The following is a 19437-nucleotide window of genomic DNA, read 5'->3' on the forward strand; positions in this document are numbered from 1 at the left end:
AGTAGCTTCGAAAAAGCCCTTTTCCCCCTTTCTGTAGTAGTAAACTTCTCATATGCCACTGTTATTAGTAATATAAGTTCTAATGCCAACTGGCAAATGTGGCACTTAATAAAGCAATAATACAATTTATGAATGCACATAGAAAAGAAAGAAAGTATTATTATTATTTTTTTTTACATTATCTATTTAGTTGCCAACTGGCAAAAAAAAAAAAAAACAGTTCAGTACCCAGCCCTAATAATGACAATGATTTATTGACTGTGATAATTTGAACTGAAAGGTAATTTTGATAGTAATAATAAAATGTGACACTGACTAAATTAAAAAAGTAAAAGACACAAACAGACAAAAGCACAGAAACCCATGGTCACTCCCTCTCTCTCTCTCTCTCTCTCTCTCTCTCTCTCTCTCTCTCTCTCTCTCTCTCACACACACACACACACACACACACACACACACACACACACACACTGATCTTACTCTCTATATGAGGATTTATTACATTTATTCTGATTTCACTGAAAGAAATTCAGCTGCGGTATTATTGTCATTAGGAGAAAAGAAAAGACTCTATAACATCTCACTGTTACTGATTAATCATGCAGCTCAAAGAATTATGGGTAGAATCTCTCATCAGCCTATATTTATTCATCAACACAGTTTCATTCTTGATCCAGAACCAACCCAAAACCCAGGATAGAGCGGCTGAGTGAATGTGGTCTGGAATGTGTAGATGAGGCTCATTGTGTCAGAGACGCTGAAAAAGGACACAGTTCCTGCACTGTAATCCACAAACACTCCTATTTTACTGATGATGGACTTTATCGGGAGAACAGTATCTATATTTTTGTGTACAAATGTGCAACTGGAGGGAGTGCAGTAAAAATTCCAGGACTGATCATTACGTCCAAACACACACCCAATACCTCCTCCCTTCCTGCTGATGCTCTTATAGGACACTGATGTAGACACACCATCACCTCCGCTCCACTCAATCTCCCAGTAACAGCGTCCACACACACTCTCTCTACACAACACCTGAGGCCAATTATCAAATCTGTCTGGGTGACCAGGATATGGCTGATCTGTGTTAGTGTTAGTTAGCTCTCTGTTGTTCTCAGACAGACGGAGGTGTTTAAATGCTGTGTTCAGATCCGGAGTGAACTGACGGGAAACTGATGGAGATAAAACAATCAGAATCAGGAATTATGAATCTGTTTGATCTCTTCATGTTCAGTGTATCATCAGTGTCTCAGATGAACAGACATCTGTGCACATCATCATTTATAAAACTCTTCTTTCTCCTTCTACAGGAAGAACATGAACACACAGAAGTTTTTCTGCTTGTGTTCTTACTGACTTACATTGTAGGAAGTTGCTCTTGGTCCTGATGAATGTGACTGTGGAAATCAACAGACATGAACAGTGTGGTTCTCATGATCCTGTATCTATTCCTAACACATTTCTAATATGATGTTCTCCATGATATGAGATGATGATGGACTGGTTTCTGAGAGCAGATGAATCTCCAGGACTTTACCTCTGTCTGAGATCTTCTTGATCTCCTCTTTGCAGAAATCCTCCAGTTTGTCTCTCAGCCGATGGACAGATTCTCTCAGATCATCAGAAGAGACGAGAGAACTGAAGAGATCATCATTTACGTCTGTAGATTCAGGAGGTGCTGAGAGAGACTGGAAACTCTACAGAAAACAGAAATCAAACTCATCAGCTCCACACTTCACTCAGTAACCTGCAGGAACATCAGATTTGACTGATCACAGCATCAGCTTCATTCTTCTCATATTCATTATATCGCATTAGAGCTACAGATTCCAGTATATGCCACTTACACTCTGTGTGAACCTTCTAGAAAGTATTTTGGATGATAAAACATCTGCTAAGAGCATAAATGTCCATCTAACAGCTCAAGCACATCAACCGAGACTCATTGTAGAGTTGAGTAGATTTGCTCAGGAAAAACAGCTCAAAGGCTATGATTAGACTGACCACTATTTATAACCTTAGAGACACTAAGGCCCCGTCCACACGGAGATGGAGCTTACCCTAACCAATCTTTTTTTTTCCTCGTCTGAAGAAATATCCGCGTCCACACGAAACCGCAAAATGATGTAGTATACATGCCAGACCAGTATGTGGCGCTGTAATTCTGCCACAGAGATACACTAAAAACGGAGAAGAAGACTTGGATTATGCTTATAAACCTTGTGCATGGTACACAAACGAACATGGAACAATACATTTATTAATCTTTGTTAATGTTAGTTAATAAAAAGACAATCGTTCAGTGTTTGTTCATGTTTTTGTTGCTGTTATGACTGACGGGAGACGTGGGCTGATGACGTCATCGTTTCAGAAAATATACGGATTAGATTAGATTAGATTAGATTCAACTTTATTGTCACTGCACATGTAGGTACAAGGCAACGAAATGCAGTTAGTATCTAACCAGAAGTGCAATAAGCAGTAAGTACAGAATAAAGGTCTATAATATGTACAATAACTATACAGGTAAGTATTATGGACATAATTTACAGATATTAAATATTATAAGCACGATATACAGATAGGTGTACTATGAACATACTATACAGATGGGCTATGTAAAAGTGTATGTACACTATTGGCAGAACTATGAACATAATTTACAGTATTGCAATGGACAGTAAAGTGCATAGAAAAAATATTTCAGTGTGCAAATGGATTATACAGTGTTCCTGGATGAACAGGCAGTAGTGCAAGTAATAACAAGTTACTTTTTGCTTGTGAATAAATAAATAAATCAGAGTGTTGAAGAGGGGGAGGAGTCTATGTGTGGTGTGGGGGATGTTGAGGGGTGTCAGAGGGCAGAGTTCAGCAAGGAGACGGCTTTAGGGAAAAAGCTGTTCCTGAATCTTGTGGTCCTTGTTCGGAGGCTCCTGAAATGCCCCCCGGAGGGGAGGAGGTTAAACAGTTCATGGTCAGGGTGAGAGGAGTCCTTGAGAATGCTGCGAGCTCGACGTAGACAGCGTTTCCTCTGGATGTCCTCAAGAGCAGGAAGTGGTGTCCTTGTGATTCGTTGGACAGTTTTCACCACCCTATACAGTGCCTTGTGGTCAGCCACTGAACAGTTCCCATACCAGACTGTGATGCAACTGGTCAGGATGCTCTCAATCGTACACCGGTAAAAGTTCACCAGGATGGTTGAAGACAGCTGGTTCTTCTTCAGTGTCCTGAGGAAGAAGAGGCGCTGGTGAGCCTTCTTGACAAGGCTGGAGGTGTTTGTGGCCCAGGACAGTTCCTCCGAGATGGTGGTTCCCAGGAACTTGAAGCTGGAGACACGTTCAACAACCATCCCGTTAATGTGGATGGGGTCATGCGTGCTTCCTTTCTTCTTCCTGAAGTCCACAATGAGCTCCTTGGTCTTATTGGTGTTAAGGAGCAGGTTATTGTCAGCGCACCATGTGGCCAGGTGCTGTATCTCTTCCCTGTAGGCAGTCTCATCGTTGTCACTGATGAGGCCAATCACCGTGATGTCATCTGCAAACTTAATGATGGAGTTGGATCCATGCACAGGCTTGCAGTCGTGGGTGTAAAGGGAGTAGAGGAATGGGCTCAGCACACAGCCCTGTGGTACGCCAGTGTTAAGTGTGATGGTGGTGGAGTGGGTGTGGCCTGACCGAACATACTGAGGCCTGTTGGTCAGAAAGTCCATAATCCAGTTGCAGAGGGAGGTGTTAATGTCCAGGTCTCCAAGTTTTGTGGTCAGCTTGGAGGGAATGACGGTGTTAAATGCTGAACTGAAGTCAACAAACAACATCCTAACATACGTGTTGTTATGGTCCAGGTGTGTGAGTGCAGAGTGCAGCACTGTGCATACTGCATCCTCTGTGCTCCTATTTCTGTGGTAGGCAAATTGGTGTGGGTCCAGTGTGGCTGGGAGGCAGTCTTTGAGGTGTGCTAGGACCAGTCGCTCGAAGCACTTCATAATGATGGGTGTGAGTGCTACGGGGCGATAGTCATTCAGGCACGTTGGGGAGGAGTGTTTCGGTACTGGCACGATGAATGTGGACTTAAAACATGTTGGCACAGTTGCTTGGGTGAAGGACAGGTTGAAAATGTCTGTGAAGACCCCTGCAAGCTGCTCTGCGCATGCCCTAAGCACACGTCCAGGAATGCCATCAGGGCCAGCAGCCTTGCGTGCGTTGATCCAGCTCAGTGCAGTGTGGACATCTGTGGAGGTGAGTTTGAGAGGTTGGTGGTCTGCTGAGGGTGGGATCTTGGTGGCTGTCTCCTTGCTGTCGCTGTTGAAGCGAGCATAAAAGTCATTTAGCTCGTTAAGAAAGGAGACATCCGTGACCGTTGGAGTGGAGTTGCTTGACTTGTAGTCACTGATGATCTGGATGCCCTGCCACATGCGTCGGGGGTCAGAGTTGGAAAAGTGTTCCTCTACCTTCAGCTTGTAGCAGTACTTGGCCTTTTTGATGCCCCTTTTCAGGTTAGCCCTGGATTTACTGTAGGCCTGAGCGTCATCTGACCTGAAGGCAGTGTTGCGGGCTTTCAGCAGAAGTCGCACCTCCTTGTTCATCCATGGCTTCTGATTAGGGTATGTTGTTATCTGTTTTTCTCTTGTTACACTGTCAATGGTGGAGTTGATGTGATCCAGTACAGAGGAGGTGTAGATATCTATGTCCGTGTGAGAGCCACAGGCAGCCTGTGAAGCAAACATACTCCAGTCAGTGTGTTGAAACCTGTCTTGAAGTAAAGAGTCTGCTCCAGTTGGCCACACTTTGATGGTCCTCACTGATGGCTTCACACGGTTGATGAGGGGTGAATACTTAGGGGTGAGAAACAAAGAAAGGTGATCAGACTGTCCGAGGTGGGGGAGGGGGTTTTCGATGTAAGCTCCATTAATGTTTGTATAAACATGATCCAAAGTTTTGTCTCCTCTGGTGTGGCAGGAAACATGCTGGTGAAATTTGGGGAGTACTGTTTTTAATTTGCAGTGATTAAAATCACCCGTGACAATAAAAGCAGCCTCCGGGTGAGCAGTCTGTTGTTTACTAATGGCTGCATGAAGTTTGTTCAAAGCAAGCTTGGCATTAGCATCCGGTGCAATATAGACTGCGGTTATTATGGTGGAAGTGAACTCCCGTGGCAGATAAAAAGGTCTACATTTAACCATGAGAAACTCTAGGTTAGCTGAGCAGTGTCTCCCAACAATGACAGTGTTCGTACACCAAGCTTTGTTGACATAAATGCACAATCTACCACCTCCTGTCTTGCCGGAGTCATCTGCCGCTCTATCTGCCCGGAGCGTGTAGCGTCCTGCTAGCTCAATAGCATTGTTGGGTACATCGCTGTGTAGCCATGTTTCTGTGAAAACCATGACATTGCAGTCCAGAAGTCTCTTACTGTGGGTGATGCGGAGTCGTAACTCATCCATTTTGTGTTAGCTTTAGCTTAGCTCTTAGACCCCCGCGCATCCCCCGCCTTTGTTTACGATCTCGACGCCACCTGTGAGCACTTCCGCCGGGCCGGGTAGAGTGCGAAGCCTCGGGTGTTCTAGCGATCTCAGGGATGAGTCGAAGATTGGTGATGAAACTGCTGGTAAAGTCCTCACCGATATCCAAAAGCTCCTGTCGGGTGTATGATGTCAAAGCAAAGCTGTTCAGTACGAACAGACCCAAGATGAGCAGGAATAAAACTGCAAAATTGCAAAAACTGGAGAGACGCTGAGCCTCGTGATGTGTTCGCGCCTCCATTTTTTTTCTGTAGCCGTCCAGACGAAAACGCAAAGACAGCGTTTTCAAATTTATCCACTCTGGGACCTGGTTTCAAAAAAGAGCGGTTTCACCTTACGAAAACGCCGGGTACATGTGGACGAAACGCCTATACGATAAAAAATTTGTGCGTATTCACAGAAACGCGTCTCCGTGTGGACGGGGCCTAAAACTTCGCTAGGACCCTTAAGACACACTCAGGTTTATGATTTCAATACTGAAGCACTAAAAGTACACTGTAGAATGGGGGGAAAACATTTAAATAATTAAACACTGCAGGGTTGGTATTACATTAGATAGCTTATATGCACTTAATATTACATGAAAATCAAGCTCAAATTGAGTTTTTGACCAGCGAATGACAGAGATCTGGGTTTTGTCTGTCAGTGGAACGACAGAGCATCGCATAATCTGCTTTCATCAACTTTTACAGGTTAACGTTTTTTTGTAATTAAATGGGCGTTTAGTTTTTCTTGTTGTTTAATACACTTGGCCAAAATCTCATGATATTGTAACAGAAACAATGAAGTGCTATGCAGAGGATATTTAAAACTTACAAAAGAATATTGGCTACAACAAGATGTCAAATAACCAGGTCTTCAAACAGACAAAAAAAATATTAGCTTTTACAGACATAAATGTTTTAAAAAGAAAATGCTGTACTTGTTCAAACCGTTATTTATTTAACCTTGAATTGTGAACAAGCAGAGATCCGTCTCCTCCAGGCTGTGTGAGTTACAAGGTTTCATTGAGAATACAGAGGCATTACGAAGTCTTACTGACAACGCTCTTTTTAATGCTTATCATGGATTAAATATAAACAAACCCTCCGATTCAAAATAATAACAATATAATAGATATATGAAGTTTGAATAATTTTCCACAACACACCTGACTGGGCTAGGGTATGGCAACGGTCATACCGAAAAACCGCCCCTGGTGTAGAGGCCAGCATTTTTGGGCTGAGGACGGAGGCGGTGCTGGGAGGAGATGAGTGGTTGGAACATTTGGCTGGTTGGCGAGGGGTGAGCTGGTGAGTCTCTGTGGTTCTCAGGAGGGATTGGGCGATGATCACATTGAGCCAGCTCACCTGGTTGGAGAGCTCTAGGAACTCCTCTACATACCTCTCTAACTCCCTACCACCCTGCTGCAGACACCAAAGCCTGTGTTCAGCCATAGTAATCTTGTTTGATCCAATGTTCTGTCATGCTTCATGAAAGAGGAATGAGGGGATGCTGGGGAATACTTGAACTAGAATTTAATTCAAAGAACAAAGGGATACAAACACAAGAACTCCGGTATGATGTTTAACAGCAGATGGAAAACAAGGGGCAGAACACACAGACACCAATGGGAGCAAATTAACTGATTAATCAAACACAGCTGGAAATTAATACACACGAGGACTGGAACAGGATTGGAACATTGCTCTCAACGGAGGCGGTCGCATTTCTTTCCTCTCCACCCTGCCTTTCCTTGCTTCGCTTGTTTTTTCTCTTGTATTGTCTACTTGAGAGACTCTCTCTGCACTGCTCTCCTTATAACCGTTCCCTTGATCTCACAATGGTATTAGTTATAAATCTGTTTTTATAGGGAGGAATCACTAACTATTTTTCAATACAATCTTCACAAGTCTAATAAAAAAATCAATAAATAAATACTTCTCATTCATTTGCATATTGTTTTATCTTTTCAGACCCTTTCATTGACACACACAGACATCGTACATATTTTTACCCTCAAAAACCAACAGCATATAAATATAAGTCTTATCTGTTTTTGGGTGATGGTGATGAAGACGTTGATGATGAAGATGACGATGCTGACGACGACGATAATGACAAAGACAATAATCCTGAAAGTCCATTCACCACACTCTAATCCATTAATGTCCACGAAAGCTCATGTCCATGGTGTACATCCCACAATTTCCACGTGCAAACTTTTGTGTTGATATCGAATCACAGTAAACCCAAGTCTTCAAAATCACTAGTGTGGCACAATCCGATTTCAGGATCCACAGCAGTATTTCACATTGCCTCTACATTCACTTCATTGACATGTTTCAGACAGACATGTAAAAGAGAAAGATGTCTCCCACAGAATGTGGAGTCCTTCTACAAAAAGAATCATTAAATAGTTATATATAACTACATAAATAACAGTCAGCATTCAAATCGATATAAAAGAAACAATGCTTACTTCAGATTGAGCATGAAACTCTTAAGTTTCCCAATCAGGACCAATGATTGTTTAGAGCCATAAGCCATGCTTATTCCTCCATTACCAAACTACTACTTCTACTCTCTACACCAGTTTTATACATCAGAGTATTACTCCTTGTTGCCCCCTCATGGTGAGTAGTAGAGGTACAACGGAAAAAAACATGTTAACAGGTTTGACTGTTACATATGCACCCCCTCATTTTAAGACTTGACATAACCATGGCAAGGCTTTAGATTCTGAACATGGTAAGTATCTATCGTTGCAGGGTCGGTAAGCAAAGAAACAGAGTAATTAACAGGGCCTAAACATTTAAGTATTCTGGCTGGTCCCTTCCATCTACCAGACAACTTAGCCATAAAACCCTCCTCTGCTCTGGATAAGGGATGAGCACGCACCCAAACTACATCTCCAACTTGGTACTGGTTTTGCTTGCGGCGTAGGTTGTAATATTGCTGCTGTTTAGCCTGTGCTTTTTCCACATTTTCCTTCACCTGGCGAAGAAGGTGCTGCTGTCTATCAAGCACTGAATAAAGGGAACTATCTGGATCAGGTGTTCTATGTAATTAAATTGCTCTTTCTACTGGACCTTTTAAGTTCCGACCTAAGGCAATCTGTGCTGGAGAATGGCCGGTACTCTCCTGCCAAGCAGTATTTATTGCAAATCGAAATTCAGGTACCCATCTGTCCCACTGTCGATGCTGCTCTTCCACATAAGAGGCCATCATTGTTTTCAGAGTTCGGTTAATGCGTTCTGTGAGATTAGTCTGTGGATGGTATGCGGTTGTGAGCTTTTGCACCACTCCCCACTGCTTGCACACTTGGCTAAGAAGATTAGAGGTAAACTGAGCCCCTCTGTCAGAAACAAGGTAAGCAGGAGTGCCCCATCTTGTAAAAATTTCATCTGTCAGAATCTGAGCAATGCGGGGTGCTTTGGCCTGCCTCAATGGAAACAACTCCACCCATTTAGAGCAATAGTCAACCACCACTAAGAGATGTTCATTTTGCCTTATGCTTTTTGGAAATGGCCCCATGAGATCTACTCCAATCATATGGCCAGGTTCAACGATGGGTGTGGATTGGAGATGACCAGATAATTTGCTGCAAGATGGTTTGTATTGTTGACAAGTGATACATTCTTTGCAATGCCTCCAAACATCAGATCTTACACTTGGCCAGTATACCATATCCAGTAATCTGAGTAAAGTTTTAAGTCTTCCCAAATGTCCACTCATAGGGTTATCATGGGCATAGTGCAAAAACTCTTTACGTAGATCAGAAGGAATGACGAGTTGCAGCTTTTGACCTGTTTGTCTGTTTGGCACGCTCCGGAACAAAAGTTCATTCTCAATTAAATAATGTACTCGAGAAATGTCTTGGGCTGGTTGTGATATTACCTTTGAGATAAGCTCTTGAATCTCTGGATCCTTTTTCTGTACTTCAGAGACACTGGATAGATCCACTGGTAAGTTGGTTGGTAAGCTGCTGAGTTTTGAAACTCTTACCACTGCAATCATCTCTGAGGCTAGCTGTTCTGGGGATCTGGATAGGACATCAGGCACTACATTGCAATGGCCTTTACGATATTTGACAGTAAAGTCGTAACCTTGTAGCCGTATTGTCCAGCGGGTAAGTTGTGATGAAGGCTTTGGATGTTGAAATACCCAAGTAAGTGCACTATGATCAGTGACGACCTCAAATGTTCTCCCTTCTAGATAAGGTCTCCATTTTTCAACTGCCCAGACAACTGCTAAACACTCCTTTTCAGATACCGAATACGACTTCTCCGCCCCTCTGAGTAATCTGGAAGCATACGAAATGACTCTTTCTCCATCCTCCATTTCTTGGGTAAGTACAGCACCCAGTCCTATCTCACTTGCATCTGTTTGCACCCGAAATGGTCTATTAAAATCTGGCGGTAAGAGAACTGGTGCTTGACTCAAGTCATTTTTAATGGCGTTAAAAGCTCTTTGACATTCTTCTTCCCACATCCAGGTGGATTTTTTCTGCTTGAGGGCATGTAAAGATGCTGCTTTTGTGGAAAAATGTGGAATAAAACGATGGTACCATCCAGCTAATCCCAGAAATCTCTGCACATCTTTTAGAGACTGTGGAACAGGAAAGTTTCTGATGGCTGAGACTTTGTTGGGATCCGTCTTGACTCCCTCTGCTGAAATTATGTGACCTAGGTAAGTGATGTTGCGTTGCATGAAGTTACATTTTCCAAGATTAAGGGTAAGTCCAGCATCATGTAAGCATTGAAATACGCGGGTGAGATCGTAGATGTGCTCCTCTTCGTTTTTGGAGTACACTACTACATCATCTATATACACCAGACAACACTTGCCTTTAAGCGGTCTCAATACAGTCTCCATAAGTCTCTGAAAAGAGGCTGCTGAGTTTTTTAGGCCGAAAGGTAACCGCAAGAATTCAAATAAGCCTGCAGATGTCACAAACGCGGTTTTCTGTACACTATCCTCCTCCATCTCAAGTTGCCAGTAGCCACTTTTAAGATCTAGTGTACTAAAAACAGTAGAACCATGGAATGACTCCAATATTTCCTGAATTTGTGGCATGGGGTATGCATCAAGATGGGTTTTGGAGTTTAAGCCTCTATAATCAATGCACAACCTAGAACTTCCATCCTTCTTGGGGACAACAACAACTGGGGATGCCCATGGGGAAACAGAAGGTTGTATGATATTTTTGTCCAGTAGTTCCTGGATTTCATTGTCAACATACTTTTGTTTGTCCATGGAGAGTTTGTATGCCCTTTTTCTGACTGGGAGTTCATCCGTGGTTATAATTCTATGCTTAACTATCTTTGTATGCCCAACCTCTGTAGAGCAGACAGAAGGCCAGTCCATCAACAAATTCTTCAATCTTTCCTTGAATGGTGGTGTAGTCTCTGCTTTACTTGTTAAAAGTTGTATGGACTCAAGTACGGTGTCATCAATGTCAGGTGTGGGTATAGCCAAGTAGAAGTAGACTGAAGAATTAGAATCTTGCGTCACAAATGGGAAAAACTGGTTAGTGCCCTGGCCGCTTGCAGAAGGTAAACCATACTGGGCTTTACTAAAATCCAAAACAACTCCAGACTGTGACAAAAAATCCATTCCTAAAATGACTGGTACTGTTAAATCTCTGTCTTTCAGGATAAACAGTGTTAAGGTAAATGGCTGACCCTGCACCTTACCTTGCCATATCACTTTTCCAGTTGCTGCCTGCTTCTGCCCATTAGCCAGCATAAAGGTTTGGCCCTTACTTGACTGACTTATTTCACCCTTGTTCAGTTGTTTCCAGACTGATTCTTGGATTAAGGACAACGAACTACCAGTATCCACCATGGCCAACAGAAAACGATCACGTAAGATAATAGGTATGTTGACTGTCTTTGTTACAGTTGGACACTGCACTTCGATGGACTGCATCACTCTAGTACTAGCCGGCGTTTGTTTTCTCTTTTGCTCTTCCGAATGAACCTGATTCCAGTATTTCTTGGCTTCATCAAAATCACGTTCAATTTGCGTCCCAATTCTGACCAGCTCACCAACATTTGCCACAGTACCTCTTAACAGACTAGCTAGGCGAGGATTGCAGTTACGCAATATGGCCAGTACAATGTCCTTCTCCGGCATATTCTTTCTCCATCTCAAACACAAAGCTCGATAATGGAAAGCAAAGTCTCTTATGCTTTCTTTGGCCCCTTGTTTTCTCTCCACCAATCGTCTTGATGCCACATCCTCATAATCTTCACTCAAAAAAGATCTTAAAAAAACATCTTTGAACTGCCGCCAACTATTCACTTTCCTTCTTTCTGCTTGCCACCAGTCTTTAGCGGTTTCTTTGAGCACTGTGTTAAGCAAGGCCAGGACTTCCTGATCACTCAAAGGCCTCACTGCAAAGTACTCCTCGCAGCGTTCAATAAATAAAATAGGGTCTTCATCTTGCTTATTACTAAAACAAGGAAAGTCTAACTTGACTGGAGGATTGTAGGGCATTAACATAGTCTTCTCTTGACTGGTCAACGAGTTTTGCTGGACTTCATAGGTGTGATGCGGACTTGGTCCAAAATCATGAGCTCCACCACAACTTTTGGATGTTACTGGTGTGGACATTGGAGTCAATGATTTGATCTTGGCTTCAAGCTGCAAATCCCTTCTCTTTAAGCAGTCTACCATTGACTGACCGAGTTCCTGTACAGACCTTTCCACCACTTTCTTGACTCTCTCACATTCACGCTCCACACGATACATCAACCGATCTTCCATCCCTTTACATTTCTTCTGGAATTCTTCTTGTGAAACACAGCCACTCATTGTCTTGATACTGTCAGCAACCTGTCCTTCCAGCGCATTGACTTTATCAGTAAGTTGTTCTATCAGTTTGGTAATGGACTCCGGAAGTGTCTCTCTCTCTACTGCAGGTGGTGGGGGTAGTGGTAAGTTAAGATCTTCATCTATGCTGGCTTCACTCTCATTTTCAGAGAATATGTATAGATCACTAAAGGTGGTTATTAAATCTTTGAGGGGTTCTCTGGGATTGGTAAATGAACCAGTGGAAAAATCCACCTCTGGCACGCACTCATCCCTATCCAGAGTTGCATGACTTTCCATCTTGTGTGGACTATTCAATTTTCTCAACAAACAGTTAGTGTCCCTGTTCGGGCGCCATTCTATAACCGTTCCCTTGATCTCACAATGGTATTAGTTATAAATCTGTTTTTATAGGGAGGAATCACTAACTATTTTTCAATACAATCTTCACAAGTCTAATAAAAAAAATCAATAAATAAATACTTCTCATTCATTTGCATATTGTTTTATCTTTTCAGACCCTTTCATTGACACACACAGACATCGTACATATTTTTACCCTCAAAAACCAACAGCATATAAATATAAGTCTTATCTGTTTTTGGGTGATGGTGATGAAGACGTTGATGATGAAGATGACGATGCTGACGACGACGATAATGACAAAGACAATAATCCTGAAAGTCCATTCACCACACTCTAATCCATTAATGTCCACGAAAGCTCATGTCCATGGTGTACATCCCACAATTTCCACGTGCAAACTTTTGTGTTGATATCGAATCACAGTAAACCCAAGTCTTCAAAATCACTAGTGTGGCACAATCCGATTTCAGGATCCACAGCAGTATTTCACATTGCCTCTACATTCACTTCATTGACATGTTTCAGACAGACATGTAAAAGAGAAAGATGTCTCCCACAGAATGTGGAGTCCTTCTACAAAAAGAATCATTAAATAGTTATATATAACTACATAAATAACAGTCAGCATTCAAATCGATATAAAAGAAACAATGCTTACTTCAGATTGAGCATGAAACTCTTAAGTTTCCCAATCAGGACCAATGATTGTTTAGAGCCATAAGCCATGCTTATTCCTCCATTACCAAACTACTACTTCTACTCTCTACACCAGTTTTATACATCAGAGTATTACTCCTTGTTGCCCCCTCATGGTGAGTAGTAGAGGTACAACGGAAAAAAACATGTTAACAGGTTTGACTGTTACATCCTAAACTGGAATATGGATTTGATAAATTGGTCTCTCAACGCAATTGACACCATCTTCTCAACGAGAAGCCTGGGTTCGGGGGAACCTGGCTGCCCTGCCAGAATGTTTGCAGCTGGCTACACGATGGACGCGTGGGCGAATTGGCGGTTCGTGTGTCTGGTGGCTCTTTCCGTGGAGGACATTGAAGACTTCTACCTATTCGGAACCAGGATAACAGGTCTTCTGCTGATTGGATCAGGCTTTGCCCTGGGTTATCGGAAAATTAAGAAGACGGGAACAGCTGTCCAAAGCCTCACAAGGCTGCCCTTCATGATTGAAGTAGTGGGCAGAGCGGTCAGCATTGAGACTGAGACTATTAACCACAATATGGATAACATCACAAAGAAGCTCATGGATTTGGAAAAGAAATTGGATAATTTGGAGACCAATGGACAATGAACAATCATAGTGACCGTGAAAAGAAATGCAGCTACTAGACCAAACAACTGGTATCTTATCTTCTTTTGGCTTTCTTTACCAGCTTTGACTGGATGACAAAAATCTCCCAGGCGAGCAGGGCAGCTTGACTTCTCTTGCATTCCTTCACCCTCTCCCACAGACACCTGCTGATTGTTGACTCTGTCTAGGACCCGACCAAGGACGTCTCCATGGCAACTTGCTGTGACGCTGTAAAATCTGCGGACTGAGGCATCTAGAGAGAGTCTCAACTCTCCAGGCCTACAAATACACAAACTCTTACACATATACAGATATGCATTCACCCTCCCAACCCCCATCCCCCGCCTTCGCCGCTTTTTTCCGCCAGTCTGGCAGGCGGGTCTGTGACCGGCGCTTTCAAGCTGCTGGACCGGATGGCTGTTTGCCTGCGCTGGATTACCTCAACCACCCCAAGTTCCGTACCCAGTTGCAAATTCGTGTGTCTATGGTGTATTGATTATGTGCTTTTTGTGCTGAGGTGTTTTTCCTGTTCTCATACTGTGCTCCCATAAGGAGCATAGTCTGGGTGTTGGTTTTTTTCTCCTCACTTCCCTAAAGTTATGCTGTATTTCTTCCTCAAATACCCTGTCTTCCTGTCCTGTCTACCCCACTGTCATATTGTATGTATGTATGTATGGACAGTGTGGCGAGTGGGGCGGGGCCGAGAGCCGTGGGAACGAGGAGTGAGGCCAGGTGTAGTGATTGGAGATGAGCTACACCTGAGCCCCACCGTCGGTATCGAGTCCCACGTAGGAGATGGAAGGATATAAAACTGGAGCGACGACCGTGAAGGACGAGAGAGGACCAGGCCTGGGATATTATTTTATGTTTGCTTTTTATTTATGCGCACCAGTCGTCCATGAGGGGCTGGTGCGCCGTTTTGTATTTACTTTTGAATATTAAAATGAGTTTTTGATTGTGCGCCGGTTCCCGCCTCCTTCTTCCCGATGATTAGGAAGTTTTTATCATTACAGACAGGTTGATGGCTAATTTCGCTGGTACTTGTGACTAGTGACAATAAAGGGCTACTACTACTACTAACAGGAAAGACCAACTCGGAATTGGTGCTCTGCATATAACCCATCCATGTGCACACACACAGCAGTGAGAAGTGAACACACACCCGGAGAGGTGGTCATCTATAGACCCAGTGTCCAGAGAGCAACTGGGGGTTCAGTGCCTTGCTCAAGTCATGGTTATTGAGGGTGGAAAAGAGCACTATTCATTCACTCTCCACCACCTACAACTGAGACTCGAACCTGCAACCTTCGGGTTACAGGGCCAACTCTCTAGCCAGTAGGGAACAGCTGCCCCTATGGCTAGAGGGCATAAATTAGGAAATAAACATAAGGAAAACAGGAACTAAGATTGGGTAAAACCAGAATACACAAGTACACAAAACTGACATTACCCCCCCCCCCAGGAAGGTGTATAACAATTCCACCAGGTGGTGGGGGGGTACTGGAGTCTGGTCCAGGAAGAAGACAAAGGAGGCCTCCAGGGCAGATCAGGCAGTCAAGGGTGCCAGGGTGCCATGGTAGAGCAGATAGTTCAGGAGGCCATGGTGGAGTAGGGAGCAATGGGGCCATGGCAGATCAAACAGTTCAGGAAGGCATGGTCAACTGCCTTTGAGGCCACAGCCCCAGCTGCCATCCATCCTGCTTAACTGGGATCTGGTGACCTCTCTGGACTATACTTGGGGGCAGGAGACCTCCACAGATTATCTGGTTGGAGAGCTCTAGGAACTCCTCTACATCCCTCTCCAACTCCCTACCACCTTGCTGCAGGACAGACTACAAATTAACAGACACCAATGGGACACAACTGGGAGAAAATTAAATAATTATTTGAACACAGCTGGAAACGAATACACACAATGAGGACAGCAACAGGAAAAAACAAATAAGGGAAACAGGAAACACCTGTTTCCACAAAAAAAGTCCACAAAACTGACAGAAATACATTGTCTAGCAAATATTTGCTAGCCCCCTTAACAACTGATCTCATCAGTAGCTTAGATTAGATTTAAAGATAAATGTTATCAAGTTTGAGTATCACTTCAATCTTGATGAACATAACTCAGAATTGGTTCTATAGAGTTGACTGATTTCACCATGACATAGGCTACGTTCACACCACAGGGCTTAATGCTCAATTCTGATTTTGTGAAAAAATTAGATTTTTTTGCAAGGCCGCTCACATTTCCAATTAAATGCGACCTTTTGTGATCTCCTGTGTGAACATGAAATGACCCAGAAGTGACCCGCATGCGCAGAAGAGTACTCAACGATGAAAGATGTCACTCGTTGTTAGCGGAAGTAGTTAACATAGATGTCAACAACAGTGTAGTCAACAGTGAAGCTCTTTTTGCAATATTAAAGTTGTTTCACCAACGGAGCCAGCACAATTACAATCTTCTCGTTTTAAGAAGAAAATTAAAAAGAAGGTTTTTGGCCATGGCGTTTTGTGGAGCAGTGTTAGCAATGTCGGTACAGAGAAACGTGTGGGTGCGGAGTCACAGACAGGAGTGGTGGGATACTGATTTGAGTGGCTCTTCTCGCCTACTTCAAGATGGAGGTCGCATTTCAAAAGATCGGATTCAGGACCACATACCCAAGTGGGCTGGGTCACATTTGTAAAGATCGGATCTGCATATATCTTCTAGAAGAAAGAACTGTTTGTCTACCTGAACCTTGCACTTTTTTGCTCTATGGATTTTATATAATACAATTTTAGACATTTTTAGTCAAGATTCAATTCTTTGTGTGGTTATCAACTTTTTTGTTTATTTAGAAGAACAAGCTCTGAAATGTGTTATCTAATAGATTTGAGAGCTGAAAGCCATTTGTAAGTGGCGTCTCTTTCAGAAGATGATCAGATCTGACTGATGATTATATAATAAGACACTCATGAACTGTTTCTCTGTGAGTCTCTGTCACAGCAGGATCTGCTCAAGTCCACTCTGATCCTGTTCCTCTAAATCTGTGTTACCTGCAGGAACTGGATGTGATCCTGTGTGTGTGAAAGCTGCTCCAGCTCAGCGTCTCTCCTCCTCAGATCATTGATCTCCTGCTCCAGTCGCTTCAGTCGTTCTTCAGGTCGACTCACTGCAGTCTTTTCCTGATCTCTGATCAGTCGTATCAGCTCAGAGCGGCTTCTCTCAATGGAGCGGATGAGCTCAGTAAAGATCCTCTCACTGTCCTCCACTGCTGTCTGTGCAGAGCGCTGTTAGGACACACAGTGATTCAGCTTCAGTGAGTCTGAACTGAGACGGAGACAAACTTCTCTTCTTCTCCAGACTCACCTTATGAGACTCCACAGTCTCTCTCAGCTGCTGGAGATCTTTCTCTCTCTGCTGGATTCTCTGCTGGAGCGTCTTCTGCGTCTCCTTCTGCAGGACAAACAGATGATCGTCAATCTCACAGAAAACTACTGGCTCTAAAGCATCATGTGAACAGATGAATCATACATGACTACTATCATACATGAATTATCATGAAGGTTAAGGTCTGTTTCGCAGAAGCGTATTATAGAATTCAAACTGACACAGACGTAGAGCTTCAGACTGAATGTGGTTTACGGTGCATTTTCTGCAAACAGTGAAACTCTTCTCGCAGCTGTTCTTTTCTGCTGTTGTGTGATTTGTGAATGCTGTGAGCTGTTTATATTGTGCAGATATAAATACATATGCAACGAGTGTCAGCAATATTTCATCAGTGTCTAGTGTTAAATACCTGTTTCTCTGTCCTGTGTGCTGCAGCTGATACAGTGTTATGGTTTTGATGTTCATCCATCGTACACAGCAGACAGATACACTTCTGATCAGTGCGACAGAAAACCTCAAGGAGCTTCTCGTGTTTCTGACAGATCATCTCCTGCAGTCGTCCAGTGGCTTCAATCAAACTGTGCCTCAGTCCTCTAAACCAACTATCATGTTGTTCAAGGTGATTCTGACAGTAGGACTTCAGACACACCAGACAGGACTTGACGGCTCTGTATTTTCTTCCAGTGCAGGTGTCACACTGCACATCTCCAACTCCAGCGTAACAGTCAGCAGAAAGTTTGGTCTTCTTAAGTCTGTCCACCACTTCAGCCAGGATGGTGTTTGTAGCTAAAGCAGGTCTTGGACTGAAGGTCTGATTGCACTGAGGGCAGCTGTAGACTCTCTTCTGATCCTCCTGATCCCAGCAGTCTGTAATACAGCTCTTACAGTAACTGTGTCCACAGGGAATGGTCACGGGATCCTTCAGGACATCCAGACACACTGAACACATGAACTCCTTCTGACCTACTGAAATTCTGGCTTCTGCCATTTTACTGTCGAAATACAGAGACACAAACACTCAACAGCTAAACTAGCACTTTAGTTTCTCTTTCCCTGAGCTGATGAGTTTAAATACTTAACTGGTTCTGTGTCTGAGTGACGTGTGTAAAACAGGTTTGTCTGTGATTCTGTAAAGCAAGTTCCTCATTTTAGTTTCGACACACCTAACTGTCGACTAGTTGATTCAGGTCTGTTTAATTAAAAAGATCAAAAAGATAAAAATATCAGAAAGATCAAACTAAACTCTGTGGGAAAGTGACACTCCTGGACCAGGAATGTGGAATCTTCTTTCCTTCTTTAAATTACTTGTAATTACTTGTTTTTCACCCCTGGCCTACAAGAACAAGTGCAGCAATCTACCCCCTGCAGCATCAACATCAGCTCTAAGAACGCAACACACCACAGCCATCACCTGTGCTGCCAAGTTTTCTAAGAAGACCGCAAAGTATCTCTGAGATTCCCAGGAAATGGCTCTTCCCTAAGGGGGTGGTGACTTTTCCACTCCCTCCACCAGAGAAGGGCTGGGTGCTTACATCTGGTACATCTCTAGTTCCCAAAACATCAACAAAAAAGGAGTTTGTTCAATCTCAGGGTCAGATGTATTGGCGTATGATAAAAAGCTGTGCTTCATTTCCTCAGCACCATCTTTCGGCACGGGCTAAGAAATTGTGGTTGCAGGACAAGCTGCTTCCTCATGTACCTTCTGCCAACCCTCTGAGGGATCCTGTGATCCAGGTAAGATTTGCACAACACACACTCCCTCTTCTTTAGAACGCTACTCTTCCTGAGTTAGGGCCTGCACAATCTCCCCTACAAGATATTGATGCAGAAACTCGTTGCCCGCAAGATGGGTTTGCAGTGATCATCCTGAAGGACTCATACTTTCATGTCTTGATTAACCTCGACACAGACTGTTCCTTCAGTTTGCTTTTTTCAGTTTGTGCCTTACTGGCTCAAACTGAGACCTGGTCTTCAGACCTTGACAGCCCCACCATGGCAGATTCCCCTGAGGAAGGACCTCCTTTCTCAAGGATGGGCACCATATGACACCTGTGTCCAGATCTGTGGAACCTCCAGGTGTGG

General features: G+C 43.4%; 1 protein-coding gene across 1 annotated transcript; it reads right to left on the reverse strand.

Annotated features, from left to right (window-relative positions):
* Positions 1-1577: 1577 nt before the first annotated feature.
* LOC113111543 (E3 ubiquitin/ISG15 ligase TRIM25-like) lies at positions 1578-18377 on the reverse strand (the record flags this gene model as incomplete). The annotated part of the gene is made up of 4 exons (XM_026276363.1): positions 17765-18377; positions 17335-17421; positions 17022-17255; positions 1578-1700 (listed from the first exon to the last, which is right to left on the reverse strand). Coding segments are annotated over exons 1-4 (1023 nt in total), but the record flags the coding sequence as incomplete, so codon positions are not given.
* Between the last annotated feature and the right edge of the window lie 1060 nt (positions 18378-19437).

Source organism: Carassius auratus, chromosome 2 (assembly GCF_003368295.1).
Source record: "Carassius auratus strain Wakin chromosome 2, ASM336829v1, whole genome shotgun sequence".
Taxonomy (NCBI): Eukaryota; Metazoa; Chordata; class Actinopteri; order Cypriniformes; family Cyprinidae; genus Carassius; species Carassius auratus.